The sequence below is a fragment of the Vanrija pseudolonga genome, chromosome 2 (assembly GCF_020906515.1).
Source record: "Vanrija pseudolonga chromosome 2, complete sequence".
Lineage (NCBI taxonomy): Eukaryota > Fungi > Basidiomycota > Tremellomycetes > Trichosporonales > Trichosporonaceae > Vanrija > Vanrija pseudolonga.
In genome coordinates, this window is record NC_085850.1 from 705,112 (window position 1) to 730,782 (window position 25,671).

At 63.8% G+C, this 25,671-nt stretch overlaps 11 protein-coding genes across 11 annotated transcripts; 5 read left to right on the plus strand and 6 right to left on the minus strand.

Moving 5' to 3' along the window:
• Window positions 1-7: 7 nt before the first annotated feature.
• On the minus strand, window positions 8-1,452 carry LOC62_02G002038 (uncharacterized protein). The gene is made up of 8 exons (XM_062768539.1): window positions 1,305-1,452; window positions 1,185-1,241; window positions 1,047-1,133; window positions 961-1,007; window positions 849-923; window positions 752-807; window positions 462-716; window positions 8-423 (listed from the first exon to the last, which is right to left on the minus strand). The coding sequence occupies exons 1-8, from the start codon at window positions 1,429-1,431 to the stop codon at window positions 84-86; spliced, it is 1,044 nt and encodes a 347-aa protein (XP_062624523.1). The 5' UTR covers window positions 1,432-1,452; the 3' UTR covers window positions 8-83.
• Window positions 1,453-2,087: 635 nt separating this feature from the next.
• On the plus strand, window positions 2,088-3,819 carry LOC62_02G002039 (uncharacterized protein). Its single transcript, XM_062768540.1, has 3 exons — window positions 2,088-2,623; window positions 2,867-2,912; window positions 3,275-3,819. Exons 1-3 carry the CDS (start codon window positions 2,325-2,327, stop codon window positions 3,629-3,631), a joined length of 702 nt encoding a protein of 233 aa, XP_062624524.1. The 5' UTR covers window positions 2,088-2,324; the 3' UTR covers window positions 3,632-3,819.
• A 644-nt stretch (window positions 3,820-4,463) lies between these two features.
• On the minus strand, window positions 4,464-5,806 carry gtaI (GATA zinc finger domain-containing protein 9). Its single transcript, XM_062768541.1, has 3 exons — window positions 5,472-5,806; window positions 4,871-5,426; window positions 4,464-4,793 (listed from the first exon to the last, which is right to left on the minus strand). Exons 1-3 carry the CDS (start codon window positions 5,520-5,522, stop codon window positions 4,747-4,749), a joined length of 654 nt encoding a protein of 217 aa, XP_062624525.1. The 5' UTR covers window positions 5,523-5,806; the 3' UTR covers window positions 4,464-4,746.
• Window positions 5,807-10,078: 4,272 nt separating this feature from the next.
• On the plus strand, window positions 10,079-11,913 carry dia4 (Serine--tRNA ligase, mitochondrial). Its single transcript, XM_062768542.1, has 3 exons — window positions 10,079-10,222; window positions 10,329-11,412; window positions 11,525-11,913. Exons 1-3 carry the CDS (start codon window positions 10,216-10,218, stop codon window positions 11,877-11,879), a joined length of 1,446 nt encoding a protein of 481 aa, XP_062624526.1. The 5' UTR covers window positions 10,079-10,215; the 3' UTR covers window positions 11,880-11,913.
• Window positions 11,914-12,063: 150 nt separating this feature from the next.
• Window positions 12,064-13,518, minus strand: Eif2b4 (Translation initiation factor eIF-2B subunit delta; the record flags this gene model as incomplete). Its single annotated transcript, XM_062768543.1, has 1 exon — window positions 12,064-13,518. One exon carries the CDS (start codon window positions 13,516-13,518, stop codon window positions 12,064-12,066), a length of 1,455 nt encoding a protein of 484 aa, XP_062624527.1.
• A 438-nt stretch (window positions 13,519-13,956) lies between these two features.
• LOC62_02G002043 (uncharacterized protein) lies at window positions 13,957-15,765 on the minus strand. The gene is made up of 3 exons (XM_062768544.1): window positions 15,293-15,765; window positions 15,113-15,244; window positions 13,957-15,065 (listed from the first exon to the last, which is right to left on the minus strand). Exons 1-3 carry the CDS (start codon window positions 15,713-15,715, stop codon window positions 13,965-13,967), a joined length of 1,656 nt encoding a protein of 551 aa, XP_062624528.1. The 5' UTR covers window positions 15,716-15,765; the 3' UTR covers window positions 13,957-13,964.
• Window positions 15,766-16,070: 305 nt separating this feature from the next.
• On the plus strand, window positions 16,071-17,399 carry LOC62_02G002044 (uncharacterized protein; the record flags this gene model as incomplete). Its single annotated transcript, XM_062768545.1, has 3 exons — window positions 16,071-16,193; window positions 16,269-17,009; window positions 17,046-17,399. The coding sequence occupies 3 exons, from the start codon at window positions 16,071-16,073 to the stop codon at window positions 17,397-17,399; spliced, it is 1,218 nt and encodes a 405-aa protein (XP_062624529.1).
• A 479-nt stretch (window positions 17,400-17,878) lies between these two features.
• plr1 (Pyridoxal reductase) lies at window positions 17,879-19,036 on the plus strand. Its single transcript, XM_062768546.1, has 2 exons — window positions 17,879-17,980; window positions 18,026-19,036. The coding sequence occupies exons 1-2, from the start codon at window positions 17,931-17,933 to the stop codon at window positions 18,963-18,965; spliced, it is 990 nt and encodes a 329-aa protein (XP_062624530.1). The 5' UTR covers window positions 17,879-17,930; the 3' UTR covers window positions 18,966-19,036.
• A 193-nt stretch (window positions 19,037-19,229) lies between these two features.
• On the minus strand, window positions 19,230-20,220 carry gltp (Glycolipid transfer protein). Its single transcript, XM_062768547.1, has 5 exons — window positions 20,125-20,220; window positions 20,003-20,087; window positions 19,896-19,954; window positions 19,558-19,824; window positions 19,230-19,509 (listed from the first exon to the last, which is right to left on the minus strand). The coding sequence occupies exons 1-5, from the start codon at window positions 20,158-20,160 to the stop codon at window positions 19,348-19,350; spliced, it is 609 nt and encodes a 202-aa protein (XP_062624531.1). The 5' UTR covers window positions 20,161-20,220; the 3' UTR covers window positions 19,230-19,347.
• A 297-nt stretch (window positions 20,221-20,517) lies between these two features.
• On the plus strand, window positions 20,518-22,495 carry URA9 (Dihydroorotate dehydrogenase (quinone), mitochondrial). The gene is made up of 3 exons (XM_062768548.1): window positions 20,518-20,953; window positions 20,988-21,690; window positions 21,747-22,495. Exons 1-3 carry the CDS (start codon window positions 20,576-20,578, stop codon window positions 22,436-22,438), a joined length of 1,773 nt encoding a protein of 590 aa, XP_062624532.1. The 5' UTR covers window positions 20,518-20,575; the 3' UTR covers window positions 22,439-22,495.
• On the minus strand, window positions 22,470-25,431 carry rnf149 (E3 ubiquitin-protein ligase). Its single transcript, XM_062768549.1, has 2 exons — window positions 24,082-25,431; window positions 22,470-24,028 (listed from the first exon to the last, which is right to left on the minus strand). Exons 1-2 carry the CDS (start codon window positions 25,080-25,082, stop codon window positions 22,744-22,746), a joined length of 2,286 nt encoding a protein of 761 aa, XP_062624533.1. The 5' UTR covers window positions 25,083-25,431; the 3' UTR covers window positions 22,470-22,743.
• Window positions 25,432-25,671: the final 240 nt, after the last annotated feature.

A 25,671-nucleotide genomic window follows, 5' to 3' on the forward strand; every position in this document is an offset into this window, starting at 1 on the left:
GGTACGTCACCTGCATCGCTCGCTTCGCATTAGGTCTACTAAATTACTGCTCCTTCCGTCCCTGGCTCCACTCTCGCCTGTCCTTAGACATTCGCGGCGGCATCGGAAGCAGCGGCGCGATGCTGAGCAGCTTCCTCAGCGGCAGCGACCCTGTGGTGGGAGGGGTTCTCGGCGGCTGCCTCCTCGGCAGCCTCTTGAGCTGCCTCGGCTTCCTGCTCCAGACGGATACGTCCCTCGAGATCGGCCGTCTTCTTGGACCAAGCACCGATGGTTATGGCGATGGGGTGCAGCGCCAGACAGAAAAAGAGCGCCATAAGCAGGGGGGTGGGCTTGGGAGGAGACTCGTTCGGCGCCCGCGGCTCCGACTTGGGTGCCGATAAGAGCAGCGTGACAAGGAGGTACTCGGAAGCGACAACAAGGAGGCTGCGGTGTGAGTTGCGAACCACCTATGTCCAACTTACGATTGCCTGGTGGCGGCTTCGTAGATGGCGGTCATGACGTTGACACCGGTGATCGCACCAACAGCTTGCCAGGTCCAACGCTCCCAGCGGTGCGAGTCCGTGACAATCCATCCGAGCGCGACAAAGCCGCCGTGGATCCACATGAGCTCGAACAGGACGGCGAAGTAGAGGCTGACCGTGGCGTGGATGAACAGGGCGTCGAAGGGATGTCTGAACTGAACGGGGTAAGGAAGCATGGTGATGTGAATGGTGATTCTGTGGGTGAGCATTTCGTACACCTCGGCACCCACATCAGGAGGAGAGCAGCGAGGATGAGGCACTCTGCCACGATAAAGAACTGGAGGCTCTGTGGTGGTCAGCTGACGCCTTCCTTCTGCGGTTGCTCACCCAGGCGACCGCCCAAGCCGCCATGAGCCAGTTGATGACGGCGAAGCGTAACCCGACGCCGTGAATCAGTGCGGCCTGGTTGTCAGTAATGCTCGTGCAACCCTCGCCCCACCTTGGTGCGGTCGCTCTGAGCGATGATAACGAGGAGAGCGAGGCCGACTGTCGCGTGAGCTTCCCTGTCAACACCGCTCAGCTCACCTTGGAGGCCGTAGAGCACAGCCCAGTACAGCCCAATTAGCGATGTCTTGGGCGACACAAGAGTAGGGAAGAGCCTGTTGACACCGCCTGGGGGTGAGTGTAAGCCACCGTCGCACGTCAGGTCAGTCAGTGACGCACCAAGGCCCGGTTTGACGACGAAGGAACAGACGAGGCTTGTCCCGAGCGAGATGAGCACTGGCAAGGCGCGTTAGGATCTGACCCCTCCACCTTCCCTCACCCTCCTCCCATTCCACTCACCAGAGATGGGAACAGCAATCTGCAGCCTCACGAGCCGCATGCTCTGGCGGAACTGCTCCATCGAGATGTACTCTTCTGGCTGGTCATCGTAGCTGCTGTTTCCAGCCTGAACGCGTGTAGCGGGCATGGCTAGAGGAAGGGAGGGGGGGTGTGGGGGTGTGGGGGTGGATAGATTGGAAGATGGAGAGGAAGAGGAAGAGGCGAGTAGAATACCTGTGTGTGTGTACCGGCGGCGGCGGCGCAGTAACACTGGTCATGCGGGTGGATCCCCAGTGCCGAAGTGCGAGGAGGAGCACTGGGGTGGAGGTTGGAGTCGTGTGGAGGTGACGTAATGCCACGTGAGTGAGTGTGGCACTTATTACAACGGCATCAGGGCCTGCTCTCAGGGCGTCAAACACGGGGGGTGGGTGGGTGTGACTGGAAAAGGATCGACGCGCGCACACACTGTCTGCTTGCATGTATTGCACTGCCTTTCCTTTGATGGCAGCCGCCCCTCAGCCAAGCATTCAAATGTGGCTTTGGCAACAAACTTGGCACGCAGCAAATAGTCCACTCTGGTCGCAGATCGCAGTACCAGCTGCATGCGCCACGCGTAGTTCTCTCAGACCCCTCATGCATAGCCTTGTGTCTGCCCATTATAGCTCAAAGGGATGTGACAATAGCAACACTGTGACACCAAATTTGAACCCGTTGGCTGCGTGCGTTGTGCGCGTGTTTGTGGAAAAGGCACTAAGGGAGGGAGCCCGCGGGCTGTGAGGCAGACGCTGCGAGTCTCACCCCTAAACCAAACCAACGACAAACGACAAAACGACGTTTCGCGACATCAACGACACAACTGTATTGTTCTCTTCAACAACAACTGCATATCACGACCCTTCTCGGCCCCGTCGCGTCTCTCACTCGTTTCCTCCAGAACCCTCGTAACGCCACTCCCCACGACAAGGCAGGACCCCCCTCCGCTCCCCCATCTCGCCGCTCTCCCTCCCTCCCCTCCCATCGCGTCCTTGCGTCCTTGCCACAATGTACGCTCTCGCCTTTGTTCTCGCGCTGGCACGCGTCGCTTCCGCCGCCATCACGGTCGAGTCGCCTGGCGCCGACACGAACGTCAAGCCCGGCGACAGGATCACGGCCGGCTGGCTCCCAGACGACACGGGCAGCTGGACGTCCATGTCGATCAACTTCATGTCGGGTTCCGACGACGACCCGATCCAGCTGCAGCAGCTCGCGACGGGCATCGACGCGACCGACCCCAACGCGACGACGTACGGCTTCACCGCGCCCAACGTGGACCCGTACTCGCAGATCTACTTCCTGCAGTTGTGAGTTGGCGGCGCGGAGAGTGTGATGGGAAGAAGCAGGCAGCGTCGGCGGTCGCAGTGTGAGAGGCTTCTGGCGCAGACATAGCTGCTGCGACAGATGCCGCATTTAGGCCTGACTGTGGCCGAGGCGCCGCAGCCAGGCCCGAGTGTTATCGCTGCGGTAGTCGCAGTGACCGCATGGGCCGCGTCCTTTTACCCCACCGGCGGCAGTCACCATGTCCGTGCAGGATCTGACAGACACAGCACCTCTGGTAACGGCAGCGACTTTGTCGACTCCCCACGATTCACCGTAAGTGTCATGATACGAGGGTGTACAGAAGGAACCGAGGCCTGGAACGGGGACGGAGACACAAGGATGGCGATCTGTTTGCCCCGCTGGCACACACCCAGTAGTGGCATATCTGATACCGAGGAACCGGGGACTTGGCGCGTGTTGGGAACGGAGCTCGATCTCTAGTGCCCTGGGCCGAAAGCAGCCGCGGTTGGATCTCGGTGTACGGGAGTGACCCCCAGCATGCTCAGCTCATATCGGGATCGGTCGACGCGACGTGTGCTCTCCCTAGACGTCCGGAGCCACTCCTCGCACAGTCCTCCTCCTGTCCCCACCACTCAACCCCACCCCCTCACCCTGCCCCGCTCACACACACACAGATCTCGTCGCCAGACGGAAACACAACGGCACCGACCAGCCAGGGCACTGACGCCAACGGCAACACGTACAACTGGGGCAACGGTTCGCTGGCACAGGGCACCAACACGACCTCGGCACCAACGGCCGCCTCGAGCACGGCGCAGGGCGGCGTCGGCGGCACGGGTATCACGCTGTACACGAACAACATCAACACGGGCACCAACCTGCCCACGGACCAGGCGACCGGTGTCGGCCAGGCGACGGTCAGCGCCAAGAAGCCCGGCAGCGCTGCCACGGCGCTCATCCCCCCCAACGCCGTCGTGCCGGCTTTCGTGGCGGTCGCGGGTGTCCTCGTCGGTGCCGCTCTGCTCGCGTGAGCGTGTGTGCAAGTACAACTCGCGCCTCGCAACCAGCCCACCCACATACACGTACGCCCTTCACGTCACGTCATCATCCCGGGCCGCGCCGCGCCGCGCCGCAACGCGGACGACCCGGCACGGCACGACACCGCACTCACTTGTCTATATCATTTTTCGTTCTACGAACATTGGCGTGGCGATGCACAGTTTGTCACTGCGGGGTGGTATGTGACTCATGGCCGCGGCATGCCTGCGGCTGTGGCGGCGTTAGAGAGTCAGCCGTGAACCGCGGTACTCCGGAGTGGGAGGGAGTCGGTCGCGAGGTGGAGCCGCGAGGTGGGCGGGGGCGAGGTAGCCGCTTGGCAGGCATCCGGCGCGTCGTCGTGTGCGTGCACGGTGGTGGGCGCGCGGCGCGGCATCCACCTTCTTCCCAGCCGTCATCCATGGAAACATGCGAGTTTAACGCAGCAGAGGCACGCTCCGGGCGGGCCAGGAACTGTGGATGATCGGCGGACGATCACTGCTGTGCATCGTCGTGCGCGCCGGGGGACGTGGTGCGTGGCATTGATGGTGGGCGGTTGGTTGCCAGTGGTCAAGCGGGAACCCGCAGGAAGCAGATCCAGCGGCTCCGTCATATACGGAGGAGCCCATGTCCCGCCTGCCGCGCTTTGCGTCCAGCACCAATCCAGATCCCCTGCGCTGTGTTTATCGGCCTAGCGATGCCAATTTGATGATGGTGATGATGATGCTTGCATGCCGTCGGATACGGGACACGGTATGCGTGCGTGCTAACCAGTGTTCTGGCGGTGGACGCCCGCAGCCCACACCGCCTCTGGTACGATCATTCCAACGCACACGACTGGCACGACTGGCGGCATCGATGCATGCCATGCGCGTGGAACATCCACGCGGCCGCTCTATCAAGTTGTACAACACTGCAATTGCGGAGAGCACAGGCTGTCGCAAGACCCAAGAGAGAGAGAGAGGAGAGAGAGGTTGAGAGGGAGACAGAAGCAAAGGAAAGATGCCAAACCGCACTGCGTACACCGACGCGGCCTGCAAGCTGGGCGTTGGGAGCTGCTTGCGAGATGGTTTTGTTTTACGGCGGAGCAATCATTGTCTATGAGTGTGGGTTACAACCCGTTGAGTGATCCGAGTAAATCGGGGTTGTATCCTGGAGCTGGTTTGCGTCAGCCTGCGGATCCTTGTCGGCCACACGTCGGCCCGCTCCAGCCTCGCTACGCGCATCACACTCACCTGGTACTGTGGAAAAGTCGGGATCACCCCCCTCGCGCTTGCGCACAAGGCGGTCGTAGTGATAGCCACAATTGACACACAGGCTCTGTGGGCCATCTGGACCATCGCGCCACTCGTCGCACACGGTCGTACCGCATCCATGACAGCGCCAGACGTCGCGATTAGGCCGGGGTGCTAATGGGGCCGGACCCGGACGGCCTTGGAACATTGGCTGGCCTGGCGGCCGTGGAGGCACTGGAGTCCCGCCTACTCGCTTGCCCTGCTGGGCCTTGGTGTTGAGCACTTCACGCCGGCGTCGGATGAGCTCCATCTCACGCTCAGCTTCCGTCATGTCCTCGCCCGTGGGCGGTTCGTTGCCCGGCGGCAAACGAAGGAACTCGATGGACAGTGCAGGCTGCGAAGACGTCTCGAGCGTCGCTAATGTCTCGCGCACGAGCGTGGCCAGGCGTGCGAGGCGTGTGTGTAGATATGGTGGCGGAGGTGCTGGGGATGGGTTGGATGGCGTGGCCGAGAAGGGCTCCATCAGAGAAATGAGCTCATTGATGTACTTGTCGAGCTGGGCATGTCAGTAGACGTTGGCGATCTCGCTGGATGGACTCACCTGGTCCACCTGGGTCTCGTAAGACGGCGCCCATTCATTGATGCGGCGCATATCGACAGCAGGGGGCGGCGGAGGAGCTTGACCAAGGGCAGAGGTGGCGTGGTATACCTCCAAGGGCAGACCAGAGATTCCTTCGAGGCCTGAGGAGAACTGAAACGGGTCAACGGCGAGCCTCCAACTGCTCAAGTCGTCCGAGTCGAAGAGGAGAGGATCCGACGGGGTAGCGGCGACGGGCGCTGGTGGATTGAGCGGCGCGGGCACTGGCAGCGGCTGATTGGGAATGTGGGTGGGGAGAGAGAACGATGGGAAGGGCTGCTGCTGTTGTTGCTGCTGCTGTTGGAGTTGACGAGGGAGATTGCCCAACCCGTTCGCGTTTTGGTTTCCGAGGGGGAGTCCAGAAGGAGAGGTTCCAGAGTCGTGGGCGTTGTTATTATGCAAAGTCTGGCCGCCGTCAAGAGGCGAACGACCAGCAGTACCAGAAGCACCAGTGGCCAAGTCAGGGAGGTTGAGCTGGAAACCGGAGGACTGGAGAATCCAAGGCGCGTTGTTCATCTCGACGTACTCCGGTAATGGCGGGGGAGGCATCCCAGCTCCGGTGTTGCCGCCAACTGCAGGGTCGCAAGGAGGCTGGCCTGCAGCAACCGCGTTTGGAGAGGGCTGGGGCGGTCCAAGAGACGTGGATGAGGATGCTGGTGCGTTGTGGGCTGTGCTGGATGCGCTTGCACTGCCTGGTGTATTGACGCTGTTATCGCTCGGGCTGGTAGAGAAGAAGGGAAATGCTGGTGACTGGATGGACAGTGTTGCTGGGTTGGATGTGACGACGGCGGCACCAGACGCAGAGGCGGCTGATGCTGCTGACGCTGACGCTGGTGCTGCTGGTGCTGTACCGGCAGGGGCACCAAGGTTGGTTTGGCGGGTTCCGCTCGTGATGCCGGCAGCAGTAGGACCAGAATGTCCTGACTCTGTCGTGCTGGTCGTTGAAGCAGTGACAGAGTTGCTACCAGTTAGAGTAGTTAACCCGATCGCCCCTCGAGTAGCAGCTCCAGGAGTTGGAGGTTGCCCGGCTCCCGTCGTCGTACTTCTTTCTGGCGCCGTTGTCGTGGCTGTGCTGCTGTGATGGACGACTCTTCCCGCCGTCGTCGGCGTGGACGCTCCCGTGCCTGGAGCCGTACTATTCCGACTTCCCTGCTGCTGCTGGAGTCCATGATGGTGCTGCGGGTGATATTGCGTCGAAGACGACGAACCGACCGCTTGTTGATATTGATATAAACCTTCTTGCTGTTGTGGTGGTGGTGGATGCGGTGGTCGTTGCTGCTGCTGCTGCTGCGGCGCAATGGTCCCGCCGCCGCCGCCGCCCACTCCACCATCACTACCAGTTCCGACGTCGTAACCCGAGCCACCGCTGCCACCAAAGTAGCCACCGCCGCTGGTCGGCGCCGACTCGTACATTGGCGAGCGATACCCCTGGGATGAGTAGAGGTACTGGGATGGCTGCGGCGGAAAGGACGGCGGTTGAAGCGACTGCTGCTGCTGTTGTTGCTGCGGATTGTGTCGTTGGTCGACACCGGCACCTCCAGCGTAACCTGCGGCTCCGGCGCTGCTGCTGTGGTTTGACAACGAGGACGACGAGTGTCGCTGATGCAGGGACGGGCGCGTTGGCCCCAGTGGCGAGGAAGAAGAGGACGATCCTGATGCGCCAGTGCTCGACGAGGAGCCGATCATTGCCGGTCCGGGACCGGCACCGCCGCTGCTGATCCACGCCGGCATTTGCTGCTGCTGCTGCTGCGCGTGCGAGGGCGAGAGATGGTGCGAATGGGAGTGGGAGTGGGAGTGGGAGTGGGAGTGGGAGTGGGAGTGAGCGTGAGCGTTGGGCTGGAGAAGCGGCGGCGGCCCTTGGTGCTGTTGTTGTTGCTGCTGGAGCTGCATCTGCTGTTGTTGTCTGGCATACAGAGCTGCCGCTGTTGATGAGGAAGACGCGTTACCGTCGTCGCGCGCCTCGGCCTGGAGCGCATAGTAGCCCCCGCCGTCGCCGCCGATCGGAGGACCGCGCCCTCCGTTGTAGGCCATGGCGGTGGGGAGCGGGGGATGGTGTCGACGGGCGGCGATGCGAGGGGGAGCGCGGTGCGAGCTGTTGTTTTGGTGTGCCAAAAGTGACAAAGGAGAGAGAGAGAGGAGAAGAAAAAAGTTGGAGTGTGGATCGCGCGCACAAGCACAACGAGGTCGAGCACGAGCAGGCCAGCAGCAGCAGCGGCAGCACGGAGCAAGGCGACCGGGATGGGTGGGAGTGGAGTCTGCTGGGTGCTGGTTCGGTAGGTCCGAGGGGCCGGCAAGTTGGCTGCTGGGCGGGAATCAGGCCCCAAGGATGTGCCCGGAGGTGGGGGGCGTCGGGGAGCAGCAAGGGAACCAACGAGTCGAGCTGGCTGGCTGGGCTGGGCTGGGCTGCTGTTCGCTGGCTGGCTGGTGACGGCGTGGGGGAGAAGGGTTGCAGGCAAGCCGAACTGGTCGGCGGCGGCGGCAGCTGCTGCGGCGGCGCTCTCGATCGAGGAGCCAGTATCCTGACGTGTTCTTTGGCTGCGACGGCGCAAGGGCTAAGAGGGCCGCGACTTTCGGCGTGGCGCCGAGCGGTGGGTAGTGGGCGGCGGAGGCGGCGGCGGCGGGGGGTAGGCTAGGGGTGGCGATGCTCGGTGACGGCGTGTAATGAGCGAGCTGGGCTGGAGCTGGGTGCGAGGAGGCAGTCAAGGCCGCCTTTAAGTGTCTAGGAGGTGATTGAACAACGTTTTTACGGTTTTCTTGGTTCCAGATGGTGGTAACTCTGTGTTGCTAGCATGCAGCATGCATGAATGGGACGCGGACTCGGACCGGGAGCCAGGTGACGAGGGCTAGTCTGCAGCAGGAGAGCAGCAGAGCCGCCGCAGCACCCAGCAACAGCCAACAGCCGGCAGGCAGGCAGTCTGGGTCGGTGTCTAGTCGAGGAGCTCGGTTCTTTGGGCCCAGCGCCTCGTCGCGCCTCATTCAACTCGCGACCCTCAAAGCCGGCTGGCGGGCGGGCGGGCGGGCGGGCACGCGCCGCGTGGGACAGGCGGGTACGACTCACGGCGCCGAGGCGGAGGCGGCGGCGTCGGTGGCGTCGGCGTGCGTGGCAGCTGGGCCCTGTGGTGGCGTCGGCGTCGTCGCGGGCGGGTTGTGCTGCTTGTGCTGCTTGCGCTGCTCGGCACGGCTCACAGCCAGGCCCAGGTCTTTGGTTTGTTGGTTGTTGTCGCCCGGGTCACACTTCCCTTCAGGTTGAGTGATGCTCTCTGACGCCACGACCGACTGGAGCGGTGGGGTCTGTTCCTTTGGGACAGTACCCCTCGGCCCTCGCTCGACACCTCGCGGTCCATTAATACACGCGCTGTATGGTCGACGTGATGCATGCCAAGAACGACGACGACCCGGCGACACGCGCTGGGCCGTGAATCTGTCTGTCGGTGTCTTCAAGTTTCATGTGGCCGGCCGGCGTCGCCGTCTGGCCTCTGCTTGTCTCTTGTGCCCACGGCCCACCACCACGACGGAGTATTCCACAAGGACGCCCGAGAGTCGAAATGGGAGCCGCGTGCAGTGCCGCAACGTGTATCGTATCGCATGAATCGTAAGACGTGCGACGCAGCAGCAGCAGCAGCAGCAGCAGCAGCAGCAGCAGCAGCGCAACCACCACAACCACCACACACGACCACCATATCGGCCGTACTGTACACCCGGTACCCATGCTGCACTGCTTCGATCGCCGCGCACAACCACACGCGGTATGCAGCGGCCATCTGGACCACCACCCTGTAATCTCGCAACGACCCACCCCGCCGGCCCACATTCTCGTCGTCAACGCTGTCGTCGTCGTCGTCGGTCCATCGGCCAAGGAGGGGCACGCGCGAAAAACGGGGCCAGCTGCCTGCCTGCCACGGAGGAGCCGCGCCGATCGACGAGGATCTGGCATGCGCTTGGGTCTTCACCGCCATGATCTTCGTAAAGCACAGATCCACACTGGCGCGCGCTTGGCCACGGCCACGGCCTCACGCCGCTCGTGCCCCCTCTTGGCTGGCTGGCCTTTGACCCCTCCCTCCCTCGCCTAAACTACAACGGGTCAACTATGTACTTGCACGCGGTCACTGCACTCTTTGCATCGCCTGGAGGTTGCGCATGCATGATGAGCCAGCCTGTTCTTGTCCGGGCATGCCATCATCTACTGTGATAGTCTTGGTGGGCATACACACACCATGCGGCAAGTGAGTGGGCAAGTGTCATCCATTATTCGTGGTTCTGGCGTCTGGATCGCCCTGTGCTACTCCGCTCGGAGCTGACCTGCCTGCCCTTGGCGGCGTCGTCGTCTGCTACTGCTACGAGGCATTAAGCTGCAATAGTTCATCAGCGCCCCGTCATGACTGAAATGCAATCAACAGGGGCAGGAGCAGTCAGTCGCCAGCAAGGAACCCCACTCCACTCAGGCCAGACAAGCATAGTGCTATTCATTGTCCCTCTGGCGCTCCAAATAGACAAAATTATTTCAAGTGGCGCCCAGTGCTGTCACGTGCATTTTAGCCGCGGAGCCAGCATGCAGCAACACTCCGAGCTCTCCGAACCTAGTCTAGCCTAGCACTCCGGACTTGCCGATGACGGCCGACCGATCGAGTTGAACCCCATCACATGTCGCCAACTTTTACCTCCACTTCTGCTCTCCACTCGCTCGCTCGTGCACACAACAGTCCCAGTGATGCGGGGTACGTATAGCCGCAGCAGCGACTTGGCCAGCTCGGGATCCACGGAATGACAGGGCCCCTTGCTAGGCTGCCCCAGCTTGGCCTCGACTGACACCTGCTCTTCCAGGACTCACCGCCCTCCGCGCCAGCGCCTGCCGGCGGCCCGTAGCCCGCGCGTTGTCAACAAGTGCGCGCGCCTCAGCCCCGCTCGCCAAGCCGCGGATCGACTACGCGCGCTTCCTCTCGGACCCAGAAGCGACGTCGCGGAACATTGTCGAGCGCGCGCTCCCCCTCGCGGCGGACCACGTCGAGCGGCTGCGCGCCGCGCGCGAGGCGCAGCTCGGCGCCGAGCACTCTTTGAATGACGCGCGCGCCGCCCAAGGTGTCGCGTCCGCCGTTCTCAAGGACAAGAGCAAGACTGGCGCCGAGAAGCAGGTCGCTATCGCACACGCCAAGCTCCTCAAGGACGAGGTCCAGAAGCTGGAAGCCGCGCACGCCGAGGCCGAGCGCGCGCTGCTCGAACTCGCGCTCGTGCTCCCCAACTTTTCTCACCCCGCCACTCCCATCGGTGCGGAGGAGAACGCGACGCTGCTGGAGAGCTTTGGCCCCGCGCCGCTCCCTACGTCCGAGGCGCGCGACCACGTCCGCGTGACAGAAGCCTACAGGTGGCTTGACCCCGCGGCGTCGGCGACGACGACGGGGTCGTCCTGGCCGTTCCTCCTCGGTGCGACCGCGCAGCTCGAGCACGCGCTGAGCGGGTACGCGCTCTCGACGGCCATCAAGCACGGGTACACGCCGGTCTCGCCGCCCGAGGTCATCTCGGCGGACGTGGCGTGGCGCTGCGGCTTCCAACCGCGCGACGGCGACAACGGGCCGCGGCAGACGTACTTTCTCGAAAGCGAGCACGGCGACCACGCGCACAAGCAGCTGTGTCTAGCGGGCACGGCCGAGATCCCCCTGGCCGCGATGAACGCCGGCCGCACGCTCGCGCACGCGCAGCTGCCGGTGCGCTACGTCGGCGTCGGGCGCGCGTTCCGTGCTGAAGCCGGCGCACGCGGCGCCGACACGCGCGGCCTGTACCGCGTCCACCAGTTCACCAAGGTCGAGCTGTTCGCGATCACGGCGAGCGGGGGCGGGAAGAGCGACGCGGTGATGGAGGAGATTAGGGGGATACAGAAGGAGATTGCGGAAGGGTTGGGGTTGAGTGTGAGGTGAGTCCGCCGAGCGCAGCGAGGCGTGCGTGGAGTGTCGCCGTGTCTAGCAGCGACGTCAACGCCACAAGTAGTCCCTGTGAGCTCGCTCGCTGACGCTCGCTCGCTACAGAGTCCTCGACATGCCGACCTCAGAGCTCGGAGCGTCTGCGTCGCGCAAGTACGACATGGAGGCGTGGATGCCCGGGCGCGGCAAATGGGGCGAGATCACCTCGACGTCGAACTGCACAGATTACCAGGCGCGCAGGCTGGGGATCCGGTACAAGGACGGCGACGGGCTGCACTTTGCGCACACTCTGAATGGGACTGGCGCGGCTGTCCCGCGCCTCATTGTCGCGCTGCTTGAGAATGGGGTGCGGCTCGGCGCTGAGGGACAGGTCGAGGGGGTCGACTTGCCTCAGGTTCTGAGAGCATTCTGGCTCGGGCCGGAGAAGGACGGCGACGGGGACGTTATTCGCTGGGTTTAGGGAGCACTGGCACGTAGCATACACCATTCTGCATTATCACACGGGCTGGGGGCGGGGTACAGGAGAGTGGAACCGGCTCGGACCATATGAACGCCTGCATAATGACAATCAATCTACACCCTCGCTATGCTATGTCGGCCACGGGGCCGCTGCTCCGCGGCACGCCGTGCCACTCCGCTCCCGCCTACGCCGCACCGTTCGACTTGCCCAGCAGCGTGGGCACCGAGCTAGGCGGAATAAAGCCCACCTCGGTACACACAGCCGTGATGTGCTGGGGCGGGGTGAGGTCGTAGAGGAGGCTGAGCGTGGCCAGCTGCTTGGGCAGGGGCTTTGCGAGCTCGAGGCCGTGCGCGGTGGGGATGGACAGCAGGTCGGCGGCCGCGCCGAGCTCGTTGGAGGCGAGGTCGTCGAGCTGGACGCGCTCGCTGAGCTTGAACGTCTCGACGCACGCGACGACGGGCACGCGGTGTTCCTTTGCGAGCATCGCGACGACGGCCGTGCCCGCGCGCGAGTGCAGCGCGCCGTCAGAGTTGAGGCTCGACGCGCCAAGCAGCACGAGGTCGGCGCGGGAGAGCGCCGTCGACGCGAGCGGCAGCAGCGTGTACGTGCACGGGATGCCGGCGGCCGTCAGCGCGGCGAGCAGCGCGCGGCCCTCGTGCAGTGGCCGCGAGTCGATCACCACGACGTTGAAGCTCTGCGGCGGGCTGCGCGCCTGCAGGTCGCGCCACGCCTCGAGGAGCGTGAGCTCGACGACCGAGCTGCGCGCGTACACGACGACCGTGTCGTCCGCCTTGATCTTCTCGCGCGCGTTGTCGGCAATCACCTGGCCGGCGACCTCGATCCGGTCGCGGAGGTAGATGCCAATCGCGTCGATCAGCGCCGCCTTCTGCGCCGCCTCGTCGAGCCCGCTGCCGCCGGCGCCGGCGCCGGGCGCCTCGGCGTCCTCCTCGCCGAGCCGCGTAATCTCGCCCTTGAACCACCTGATCGCGTTGCCAACACCCACACCCTTGGGGCGGCACGTCTCGAGGTACGCGATCATGGGGGAGATGTGCGAGTTGAGGTCCTTCCAGAACACGCCCGTCTCGGGGCACTGGTAGTCGTGCACGACCTCGCGGAACGCCTCGAGCACGCCGACGGTCCGTGCCGACGCGCCGCGCAGCGTGCCGGCCGCGATGAGCACGCCGAGGCGCACGATTGTCGGGTGGAGCTTTTCCGACGCGAGCGCGGCAGGCGTGTCGGGGTCGCGCGGGCCGGGGAGGTGCGAGAAGAAGGTCGACGCGGCGTTGGGCGCGGGCGCGGCAGCGGAAGCAGCGGCCGCCTCGGCAGCGAGCGCGCGACGGTGTCGCGAGGGCCCAGAGTGCTGCTGCCCCTGGCTGTTTGAGGGGCCAGCTCCGGCGGCGGAGGGACCAGCGGACGCAGCGGGCGACCCGGCGGCGGCGCTCGCGCCAGCGCCGGACACGGGCGACGAGGCGGCCGAGGCGTCGGGGACCGCGCCGCGCGCAGCGACCTTGGCGGCGCGGCTCGCCTTCTTGGCCTCCTTGGCTGCGTTCTTGTCCACCTTGCCGCCGGAAGCCTTGGGAGTTGGCGTGCCCGACTTGGGGTCCGCCTTGATGGGCGTCTGCTTTGTAGGCGATGACATGGGGGAGGGACGAGGTTTGTGGGAGGGAGTTCAAAGGGGTCGGTGGGAGGTGCGCGGTTTAGTACGCGCTGCTGCTCCTTTTGGTTCGCGCTGCCGTCGAGTCGAGCTGGTGGTCGCTGTTGGGCTGGATCCGCCGAGTCGGATGAGGACGCAAGTGGTGTGTGAGTGTGCAAGAGACACCGATGGTTGTTGTCACACCTTGTCGTCGTCTCCACACGGACAATGAACGTGACTTCATCTTTTCGACAATTCGACTCTGACAGGTACCGACCACGTGGTAGAATTCAAATGAAATCCTAATGCGGCGACACGCATTAGCATGCCGTCTAATTGGGCATTAACACTGGGCCGAGTCCGTTGTGACACACGACACAAGCATGCTCATATCCATGCAAGAATGTACACCAGTCCCTACTACAGCCCACCTCAAACCCTCTTCGTACCTCCTACTCATCCCTCAGCTTCAGCCGCCCCGGGTCCCCCTCGGCCGGCGTGCCAAAGACGCTGCCCTCGGTCCTGCGCCGCTTGTCCTCCTCGTACGCCTTGAACGTCTTCTCGGCGTCCTCGCTGACGGGGAAGCTGTCGGTCGGGAGGCCGAGAGACGCGAGCGTGTCGAGCCACAGCGGGAGCGTAGGCTCCCACAACGGGTGGATGTTGCTCGGGTCCACTGGGCATCCCCAGGTGCCGCGCTCCACCTCGTCGGGGTACAGGTCGCGGCCGCGCGACTCGTCCTCGGCGGAATGACCGCGCTGCTTGGCGGCCGCGCGCTCCTCCTTGTCGAGGTCGAGCATGACGTCGGAGATGTCGACAAACGTCAAGACGTGCGGGTGCTTGGCGCAGAACTCCTTCAGCGCCGCGTTGTACTTGCGCGTCATGACGATGCGGATCGGCTTGGTGCAGAGGATAGGGTCGTGCTTGAGCAGCTGCTCGACCGTAGTCTTCTTGGCGCCGTTGGGAGGTGTGGGCGCAGCGCTGTTGCTGTCGCCGTTGAGGGAAAGCGCAGCGACGGCTAGCTCCACGTCCCCGGCCGAGGGCGATGATGGCGCAGCCGCGCCACGCGCCGCAGACCAGGGCGCCCGGGATCCGCGGTCCCTCTCGCTACGCTCTAGCGCCTTGTGGGCGCGCACATGGTCCTCCTCCATGCGCTCGACATACTTCTCGGGGATGCGAGGAAGAATCACGTCCTCGACAAGCGGGGGAAGGGCACCCGCGACCAGCACACGCGTTGGCGCGAGCCGTCGCTGGCCGCCTCCTGCCGCCTGCGCCTGGTTCTGCACTTCGAGTGCCCGCCGTCCAATAGGGCCGTTGACGATCTCCCGCTCCATCCAGCTCGTGTACGCCTTGACGACGACGTCGACAAAGCTGTCGGGCCCTAGTGCCGGCCCCTTGCCGCTGTTCTCAGTGGCGGTCGCCAAGATGTTGTCCTCTGACGAGGCAGGCGCCTCGGTTGCTGCCTCCGCGTCCGCCTGCTTGGCTGTTGCTACAAAAGTTGCGGCCGTGATCGGCTTGTGCTGCAGCTGCCACAGGTAGTTGATCTGAAGGTCGACCTGAGCCGTGTCAGCTAACGTTGGCTAGACCGTCCAGCTGAACCCACGTTTCCAAAGATGAGCAAGGCATATCGGCCGGTTGGCGGGAGGTACGCATACGGTGGAGGGGCCAGCAGCGTATTCAGCAATGGCACGAGCTCGTTGGACACCTGCTTGATCGACTTGGGGTTGTTGAGGCCCTGGTGATTGGGTCAGCTACGAACGAGAGGGCGGGCCAGCTGACTCACCTTTGCGCTGGCGCCCTTGAACGTCTGCGTCTTGGTATGGCTATCAGCGAGCAGCTTGAATGGCCCGACAAAGCTGTCGCCAAAGATGTAAAGCGACCTCCCTCCGCCCCGGGGTCCGCCTGATCCGCCCCCTCCGCCTCCACCACGGGCATAGCTCGGCGATGCGCCGTTGCCGCCGTGCGGTCCCTGCCCCCCCTGGTGGTGGCCATATGGCTCGCGGTATCCGTCACGGTGGTCCCATTGGCCTGGGGGGCGGCGGCTGGGCCCAGCCTGGGACGACCACGGCCTCGACGCCGCGCGGGGAGGCGAGGAGGGTCCGGCGTTGTCGTGCTGTTGCGTTGCCGTCGCTGATGGGGACGAGCTCGGGCCCGCTGCTCCCGCTGGGCGGTTGCGGAGGTGAGGAGGGACGTAGCGGCCTCCCATGGTTCGTTCTGGCGTGTGCGGCCAAGAAGGTTGGTGGTGTTGTTGCTGACGAGGTAGCTGATGGATCAACCTCATCACTAAGGGGCCATGTCCATCACACATCGTGTGGTCTAATCTTGGGGCGGAAGCAAAATCGGATCTGGACGAGGCACTTTGTGTGGGCGGTGTGTTGTTGTTGCCACTTCTACCTGACACATTTGTGAAACAGCCAGATGCAGCTGGCCCGTCGCTCATCGGTGGATCAGTGGGCAGCATGGCTAGCTAGCCAGCGAGGCGGGCAGCGTTGACAGTTTTGGACTTAACCAGCCGATATGAGTCGGGAGCGAGCCTAACCCTTCTGACTTGCAACACAGTGATGGACGAACAATCGAAAGCTGACGACCTCCCAACGACACTCGAAGACGCTCTCGAGCGGCTCCGGCTCGCGAACAAGCGCACCGACGACCTCCGAGCCCACCTCTATGAAGAGCGCGTTCCCGTGAGCAAGCTTCGCAAGGAGATCGCGCAGCTAGCCTCACGCCTCGCTGCCACTACTCCCCCCTCCCCCCGGCAGTCCCTCATCCTCCTCGGCGAAGGCTCGTTTGGCCAGATCTTCTATGTCCTCACCCAGTCGGTCGTCTTCAAGGCGTGCTTCACCTCCGACGACGAAGCTGCCACACAGCTCAAGCACGAGTTCAGGCTCTGCGCGGCTATGAACGCCGCCGCCTCTGGCCACCAAGGCGGAGGTTCGCGCGCCAGCTCGTTCGTCGTCCCTCGCCCCTGGACCTTGTGGAAGCCAGCTACATCAGAGCTCGTCGACCTCGAGTGGTCTCCTCCGCTGGCTCCGCCGAGTGAAACGAGGCGGCCACCCCGTTCATCGTCGCCTGGCGATGCTACCCCGTCAGTGTGGGACAGCTTCTCCACCCCGACATTCGTGCTGGACGTCGTGCCCGCCCTCGCGCTCCCGTACGCCGACACCTTCCTGTCGCTGTTCGTCGCGCCCGAGCTGCACAGCCAGTGCGGCGTGCGCCTCCTCAGGCTGTACCTCGGCCGCGACGACTTCCCAGCCGTGACAGCTACGCTGCAGCCTGGCCTGCGCAGCGACTTCCCACTCGACATTCGCCGCTATGACCGCTTCCGCCAAGCCATGGCTCCCTCCCGCCTCCCCGAGGCTGAGGCCATTGCGACGGGTATGGGGGCGGCTCTGCTAGCCAAGATGCACTGGTGCGCAGGCATTAATGGCCGCGACGTGGAACTCGTCCTCGGCGGCTATGGTGTCGGCTCTGTCCAGTGCTACGCGTTTGACTTTAACCAGGTGTGTCTGTGCCGATTGAGGCTAAACCCCCCGCAGTGCCAGCGCTGGCTCATCCCGAACGCGTTGGGCGTGCTTCTTGATGATGACCTGGACCGAAACATCACCGAGGGCACATACTTTGACCCCGACGGCGACCTCGTGCCGGGAGCCAAGCGACTCGCCATGCTCATCAGCGGCCAGGAGCTGTACTACCCGCGTCCTCATCAGCCGCTCTATGCCGCCTTCAAGACGGGCTACCTCGCGACCGTCGCCAGCATCCTCGAAGGCCGCGGCCCGTCGCAGAGCTGGCACACGAGGATATCCCGTGCTTCCGAGGCGTTCTGCGCGGAGTTTGAACGCCTGAACGCCGAGAAGCAAGGTCGCAGGGGACGCATCGGCCGTCGTGTGTGATAAGGCTCGTTTGTTGAAGGCCGATCGTTGTAAATGTCTTCTTTGACCGGCCGGCCACTTATCGGCCGGTAAGTATGCCATCACTTCGTCGCCGTGTTTCCCGGGTCGTCCTCGCCGTCGGTCAGCGCATCAGTGTGCACGTCGCCACGGTGGACCGTCCATGTCGCTCATGTCGCCAAGCATAAAGTGGAGATAGGGCGCGTTCTAAACATACCTGGCTTGCAGGTGGAGAGGTGGAGCTCAAAGTGGAGGCCCCGTTCGGTGACCGAGGCTGGCGGCGCGTGGGGGGTGGAGGGTGGAGGGAGCCATTGGCCAAACAATTGCCAGCCAGATCTCGGAGGTCAGCCCGCTCATGCCGCGCTCTAATGTGGTGCTGCTTTGAGTGGTGGAGGGTGTCCCAAAAAAACGTCAACATATCGCGGGCCAAAGTGTATAAAGCTAAGCGATGGCAACGGCCTTCAACCTCATCTCACAGCTCCAGCTCCTCCAACTCTCCCACTTCATCTCCTCCCCACGCAAAACAACAGCACAATGACCATCCCTCAGGTTAAGCTCGCCGGCAAGGACGTCGGCCACATTGGGTGAGTGTTGACACAACGCGCCATGAGCGAGCCTAACAGCTCCAGCCTCGGCCTCATGCAGCTCACCTGGACGCCTGTCCCCCCTCCCGAGGAGCAGTCGTTCGCTGCCATCAAGGCTGCCGCCGACGCTGGCGCGACCGCGTGGTCGAGCGCGACATTCTACGGCCCGCAGGACGACCAGATGGCCAACGTGGCCCTCATCGGGCGCTTCTTCAAAAAGTACCCCGAGTACCGCTCCAAGATCACGCTCGTGCTCAAGGGCGGCGTCGGCGCGGGGCTCAAGCCGGACGGAAGCAAGGACTTTAACCGCGAGTGCCTCAAGAAGGCCAAGGAGCTGCTCGGCGACTACGAGATCGACGTGTACCTGCCCGCGCGGCTCCAGCCCGGCGTCGACCCGATCGAGTACTTCCGCCCGTTTGACGAGCTGCGCCAGGAGGGCCTGTTCCGCGCGCTCGGCGCGTCCGAGTGCTCGGCCGCCACCCTGCGCCGCCTGCACAGCGCGTACAATCTCGCGATCGCCGAGAACGAGATCTCGCTCTGGTCGTGGGAGAAGGAGATCCAGGACGTCGTCGCGTTTTCGACCGAGACCGGCGTGCCCGTGTTCGCCTACTCGCCCCTCGGCCGCGGCTTCATCACGCGCACGTGGAAGACGCCAGAGGACATCCCCGAGGGCTCGTTCCAGCGCCACTCGCCCCGCTTCCAGGGCGACAACTTCTACCACAACCTCAAGCTGGTCGACGTGCTCGACGAGATCGCCGCCAAGAAGGGCATCACGACCGCCCAGCTCGCTATCGCCTGGGTCGCGTCCCGCGGACCCAACGTCATCCCCATCCCTGGCTCGTCCAACGCCAGCCGTGCGGCCGCCAACACCGAGTCGGGCAACATCAAGCTCACGGCCGAGGACGCCAAGGAGATTGACGCCATCCTCGCCAAGTTTGAGCTCAAGGGCGGCCGCTACGCCGACTCGGAGCACCTAATGCTCTAAGCTCGATAGGATGGGAACCCATTAGACTGCCGTTAGAATCTAGTTGATCATGCACGCGACGTTTGTTGTTATTGGTGGGAGAGCCAGAGTGTGCTTGGACCGCTTTCGCCACATTGTGGCTGTTGCTTTCGTGGTGGCTACGGCCTTGGCGCAGGGCGCAGGCCGGCGCGGCTTGGCGGGTGGGGTACGTGTCCAAGCTCATGTGGCCGCCTGCCAGGGTGGGGCTACAAGCGGAGGCACACGCCGGCGCACGACCATCACGAGTTCCAGAGTAACGTGTCGTGCATGCAACGCCCCATGCGCCACGTCAGTGAAAGAGGTCTAGTCTAGGCGCAAGATAAGGCTATGTAGTGAGTGTCCGTGGCCAGCCGGTTTGAGGGGCTTAGATCTCGCCGTAGCCCTGGTCCTTGAAGACCTTGGACTCGCGCTCGACAATGGCCTCGAGGGCCGAAAGCCATGCCTGGAGCTTGGGGAGCACCTCCTCCTGGGGCTCGCCGAGCTTGGGGTAGAAGGTCGCGCGGTACGGGCATGCCTTCATCGCGAGCTGGGAGAGTCAGGAGGGGCTTGGAAGCGCCGTAGTGGCTCGACTCACGTAGAACACCGGGCGGACCATCATACCGTGGTACTTCTTCAAGCTTCCCTCGTACGCCTTGGTGAAGGACACGCTGAGCTCCTCCTCCACAACGTCGACGTTGTGGCGCAGGCCGAGAGCGGTGAACTTGAGGCCGCGGAGCAGCCACATGAGGGCGTCGGTCGCGACACGGTCCTTCTGCTTGGGGTGGATCGCCTTGTCGTGCGCGAGCAGCGACTCGAGCGTGGCCGCGTCCGTGGGGTTGGCGAGGAAGAAGGTGCGGACTTTCTGCAACGTGTCAGCGGGTGCGCGGGTGGGTCGGCGGGAACCCTGCCGGGAAGGTGGGGCGATGCACTCACGTTGATGTTGCCCGTGATGTCGTTCTGGACGACCGCGAAGGCGGGGTTGCCAAAGAGGCCTGGGGCAGCATCAGCTATGATCTGAACAGACCATTCAGCTGACTCACCAAAGATCTTGACGAGGTTCTCGGCGGCCTCGAGGAAGGACGCCGTGTCGACGCCGGCCTCAGTGACGGGGACGTCGACGAACGACTGGCGGGTCAGCATTGTCGAGCCTCAGGTAACCCACCTTGGAGATGGTCTCGAAGAACTGGGGCTGGCTCATTGTGTAGTGGGGTTGAGAGGGAGTGAGTGAGAGGAAGAGATGAAGGAAGAGCAAGAGAGGTGCGCGGGGAGTCAAAGTGTAAATAGTTGCAGCAGCAGCGTGTGTTCCAACGCGGCAAGCGACAGCGACGCGGGGCGCGGGGAAGCCAAAGCCCCGTGCCTGAATCAAAGGGCCATCGCGCGTCGGACGGTCGTGCCATATGGCAAAAGGGGGCCAGGCCCGATTAGAAAAATTGGGGCATTAGGAAATATTTCTAATGCCCCTCTCAAATCAACTTTCCAGCCCGTCAGATCTCCCACATCTCATCCTCGCCGGCCGGTCCTGTTTCAACCGACAGAATCGTCATCTCGCGGTCACATTCTCGACCTTGACTCTTATTGACCATCTTGACCGCAAAAGAAATCAACCACACACAATGATCAGGCGACTCCCAAGCTCCCTATCACGGCCACTCGTTTCACCACTCGCCGCCACCACCTCGCGCCACGCAGCCGCAGCCGTCCGCTTCAACTCGTCCATCGGCAAGCCAACACATCCGCTGGGCCAGAACAGCGGCACGACGCACCCGCGGCGCTGGATCGCGGGCTCGCTCGCCATCGGCACTAGCGCGATCCTCGTCGCGTACTACTATGACTCGCGCTCCGTCGTGCACGAGCACGTCGTCATGCCGCTCATCCGCCGCCTGGTCCCCGACGCCGAGGACGGCCACAAGATTGCCGTCAAGATCCTCTCGCTGCCGTCGTGGGCAAGACCGCACGACACGGGCGTCGACGGCCCCGAGCTCGAGACCGAGGTGCGTGCGCAGAGTCTGCAGAGCTGACTGTTAGCTCTTCGGCCTCCCCCTCTCCAACCCTGTGGGCGTGGCGGCTGGCTTTGACAAGGACGCCCAGGCCATCGACGGCCTGTTCGACCTCGGATTCGGCTACGTCGAGGTCGGCTCGGTCACCCCCGTCCCGCAGCCAGGTAACCCCAAGCCCCGGTTCTTCCGCCTCGAGGAGGACGACGCCGCAATCAACCGATACGGCTTCAACTCGCTCGGCCACGGGCACGCGCTCGCCCAGCTGCGCTCGAGGCTGGTCAGGTTCTCCCAAGAGCACCCCACGCTGTTCCCAAATGCTACTGGTAACCCCCTGCCGCCTGACGGCCTCCCGCGCTCCCTCCGCCCAGGCCACATCCTCGGCGTCAACCTCGGCAAGAACAAGACGTCGCCTGCGGACTCGAACGAGGGCTACGTCAAGGGCGTCCGCCTCCTTGGCCCCTACGCCGATGTCATTGTCATCAACGTCTCGTCGCCCAACACGCCTGGCCTCCGTGCACTCCAGGGTGCCGAGGAGCTCGAGCGCCTCTTGTCTGATGTCAAGGCTGAGCGCGAGAAGATTGTCCAGAACGGTCTGCCCAAGATCGCCGTCAAGGTCACCTGCGACTTGAGCGAGGAGGGCCTTGCCGACGTTGCCGCCGCCGTCAGGAAGACGGGCATCGATGGTGTCATCATCTCCAACACGACCCTTCGCCGCGAGGGCCTCCAGTCTGGTGAGTTGAGCGTGGCTATGATTCTGCTATTACTATCAGCCGCTAACAACTCGCAGAGAACAAGGACCAGGTCGGCGGCCTCTCGGGCCGCCCGCTGTTCCCTTACGCCCTCGCGGCGCTCAAGACGCTCCGCCCCCTCCTCCCTCCCTCGGTGCCCATCATCGGCGCGGGCGGTATCTGGACGGGCGAGGACGCGCTCGCCATGGCGCGCGCCGGCGCGTCCACGGTGCAGGTGTACACGTCGTTCGGGTACCGCGGCGTCGGTACGCCCGCGCTCATCAAGGACGAGGTCAGCCGGCTCCTCGTGCCGGCCGACGCTACGTGGCGCGAGCAGATCGGTGCCGACTTCAAGGACACCCACCTGGGCTGGGACGAGTCGCGTGTCGCTGCTGAGAGCGCGCGCCTGCGCGCCGAGGCCGCCAGCCTCGCCGACGTCCTCCGCCAGGCGGCCGAGAAGGACAGCCTCGCCTCTCTCGTCGCTGAGACCGAGGCCGCCCTCGCGCGCTACAATACTCCGTCCTCGCCCGCTGCTGCTGCTGCTGCTGCTCCCAAGGCCATCGGCGCCGCCCCCGCGTCCACGCCAGCAGCAGCACCTACCGTCGGCCTGATCACTGGCGTGCCAGAGGTGGCTGTTGTGCCCGCAAGCGACGCACCTCTTCCCATCGAGGCGCCCGCCCCCGTCCCCGAGCCTACACGGCAGGACGCGTGGGCCGACGAGGTCCGCTCGGGGCCTCGCAGGCTAGTGTAAACCGGCGATGATGACATTAGACTACATATTGCATGCATCAGGTCTTTTGAGGTCTAATCTACGATGCATAGTGACATGGACTGGTCGCATTCATATCTAAGTGTGAGCATAAATTCTCACAAGACAGGTGACACTGGGGTATTGGTATCTGTACAACGATTACGGTCTGAGTGTGCTGAGTGTTGTGGTGGTGTGTGTGCAATGGGATGGATGGGGGTTAAGGCTTGTGTGCAATCTAGGTACTTGTCGTAATGCTGGTTGTGGTTGCAGTGTCCATTCTAAAACGGCAGCGACAAGGCTCCTCCTCACGCGTCGACATCAATCGGCGCAGGAGCCGTCGTCGTCGCTGCGGGCTCCTCGTCATGACGGGGCACGACCCACCCCTCCTTCCTGCAGCGGGCACAGCGGACCCACTCGCGGCCCTCTGCGTCCGCCTTGATCGTGTGGCCTGCACTGCGCTCCGCAGTCTCTAGGCAGGCACGATGCCAGCGGTGCTTGCATGCGAGGAGGACGTAGTCGGCGTGCGGGTGGGCTTGCTCCTCCTCAATGTTGATCTCCCCGTTGAACGGGGCCTGGTTCGACGCGTAAATCGCAAGCATCTCCTTGTCGGACGATGTGAAATCCGCGTCGATCGCCTCGTTCGACTCGTCGTCGACAGCCATGTCCTCGTCCTTGTCATCGTTCTCAGGGACCGGAGGGGCGATAAGGCACTCGATGCCGTCGCAGCGCCAGCCAAGCGTCTTCTCGCGCTCCTTGGTCCACGACTCGAGCGACTGGCGCTCAATGGGAACAGGAGACGGGGTTTCAGTCTGAGCCGGGGCCGGCTCCTCGGGCTGCGGGGGTCCACCACCTGCTCCCATGAACAGCCAGTCGAAGGGGAACCTCATGCGGGGCTCGTCAAAGTCATGAAGTTGGTCGCGAGGCGCGTTGGCGGGGGCAGGAGGCGTTGCAGTGTTGGCAGGAGGCTCAGAGCCCGCGCGCGGCGGGTTGGGGGCAAGGTTGCCAAAGGGGAATGGGAAGAAGTGGATGTGGGGTCGCCTTTCGGGGGTCGGGCGCGCGAGACCCGGCGCATTGTTGTCTCCAGGCGCAGGTCCGCCAATCTGAGGCGAGCTCGGAACCGACGCTGAGGCTCCTAGTCGGGGAGCGGTAGGTGCTGCGGGCGCAGCTGGAGGTGTCGTGGAAGGCGCTGCGGTCGACGGCTCAGCGACTGGCTGCGTCGTCTCGGCTCTGGACTCTTGAGCCGATCGCTGCGGAAGCTCGCCACGGTCCATCGGCACAGGCGACGCCACCATCGGGTGCGTGTCAAAGAGCCGAAGACCATCAAGGATGGACGGAGGCGCCCGGTCCGTCGTTGGAGTGGCTGGCCTAGAACCAGGTCTGGACGAGGGCTGGGAACCGGGACGAGACGCTGCGGTCTCGCTTCCGTTAACGGTCGAAGCGGGTCTGCCTGGGCGAGCTGCTCCACCACGAGCATAGGGGTGAGCGCCGGGCGTTTCACGGCCAGATCCAGTGGCTGGCGGGCGCACCCCGCGGGTCTGGCGTGGAGGGTGAAGGGTGCGCAGCGGGTCAAGATCCAGACGGCACGTAGGGCTGTTAAGCTTGGTCAGTACTAACTCCACAAACTAGTGACAATGGACACTTACCAAGTGTGGTGCGATGTGAACCATGGCTGAAGGCACTCCTCGTGGAAGAGGTGGTTGCAAGGCAGGGCCTTGACCGTCTGCGATGTGGGTTCCTGGCTGGGCTCATTCGACGCTTCGGTCGGGGCGACAATGCCTTCGAGGCAAATTCCGCAACGCCACCCGCGATCCTCGTCCTCCTTGCCACTCGCCTCGTCTTCTGCCGTGACAATCTTGTCGATGCGGCGGAGAAGGGCGCGCCCGACTGTCGGGAGCGAGGCGAGGAGCTCGGCCGCCTTGGCCGGGTCGGGAGCCGGCGCAGGCGTGTGGAACGCAAATGGGAAGGGCATGATGAAGCCTCCAGCGCGGAGACCGGCCGCTGCCATGGCCCCGAGCCCAGCGGCAGCACTAGCCAGCGTCGGATCCGCTCCAGGACGAGGGAGCATGCGGCCATCTGGTCCGATCACGAACACGACGCGCCGTGGTGGCTCTTGGTCGGCTGCACCGGGGGCTGCTGGCGCATCGGCACCCGGGTTGGCGGCAGGGCCTTGTGTGCCGTCGTCGGCGTCGCCGCCGGTGGCGTTGGGTGCTCCGGCATCGCCTCCAGCGTTCGGCTCCGCGTCGTCGGACGCATTGGCTGCCTCCATTCCCTCGGCGTCGTTGGTGTAGACCTCGAGTGTCCACGTGAAGCCTATGCGGTCGCCATTCTCGGTGGTCGTCGCCTGGCCGTCGTTGCCGGTGAGCGGGATGAAGTAGGATATTGAGCTCAGTGGGCGACGAGAGGAGCCTGTAGGGGGTGAGGTTGCCGTTGCTGCGGTGCCGCCAGTGGCCGCCGCCGTGCCAGCAGTCCGCGGAGTGCTTGGCGAGGCGGTGGTGGCGCCCGGCTGCTGTTGCTGCTGCTGCGGCGTCGGCGGCGTGTCGGGCGAGGTGCTGCTACTGGCCTGTGGTGGGGACGACGGCGCGTCTGGCTGCTGCAGAGGAGGGTCAGGTGGTGGACCACCGTCTTGCCTGGATGGCGAAGACATGGTGGCGAATGGTCTTGTTGTTCAAAGGAGGGTTGTGGAGTTTGTGTTGGTGGGCGGGGCCGAGTTATATCGGAATGCCGGGGGTGGTAATCGGGCGAGACGCTAAAGTAGAGTAGACTGTGGTGTGGTGTGACGACGGCTTTGGTGTGCCGCGATAGTGTGCGAGCTTGGGAAGTGGTGCCCGGGGGGGTGGACCAGGGAGGGTGTATGTGGTGCACGATCGTGATGAAGAGGAGTAGAGAGTCAAAGTCGAGTTGAGTGATGCCGACGACGGCGACGACGTGATATACAGGGCCAGGCAACACAACGCACCCGAGCTGACAAACGACTGCCGACGCGCCAGAGACAGACAGGGCTTTCAAGGTGGCAAAGTGGCGACATTACAATCACAGTTCTAATACAAAATTACAAGTTATTCACCTTTATGAAATCCTCCCAGTTTTAAAGTTAAACCGGTGACTACAGTATTGCGCCTTCCTGAATGTTCCAAAACGCAACGAGGCAGTGTTGGAGGAATGGGCCTTGTGCTGACTCAGACAAAAAGATGCATCGCGACAAGAGATGCAGAGCAGGCGACGACGACGACGGC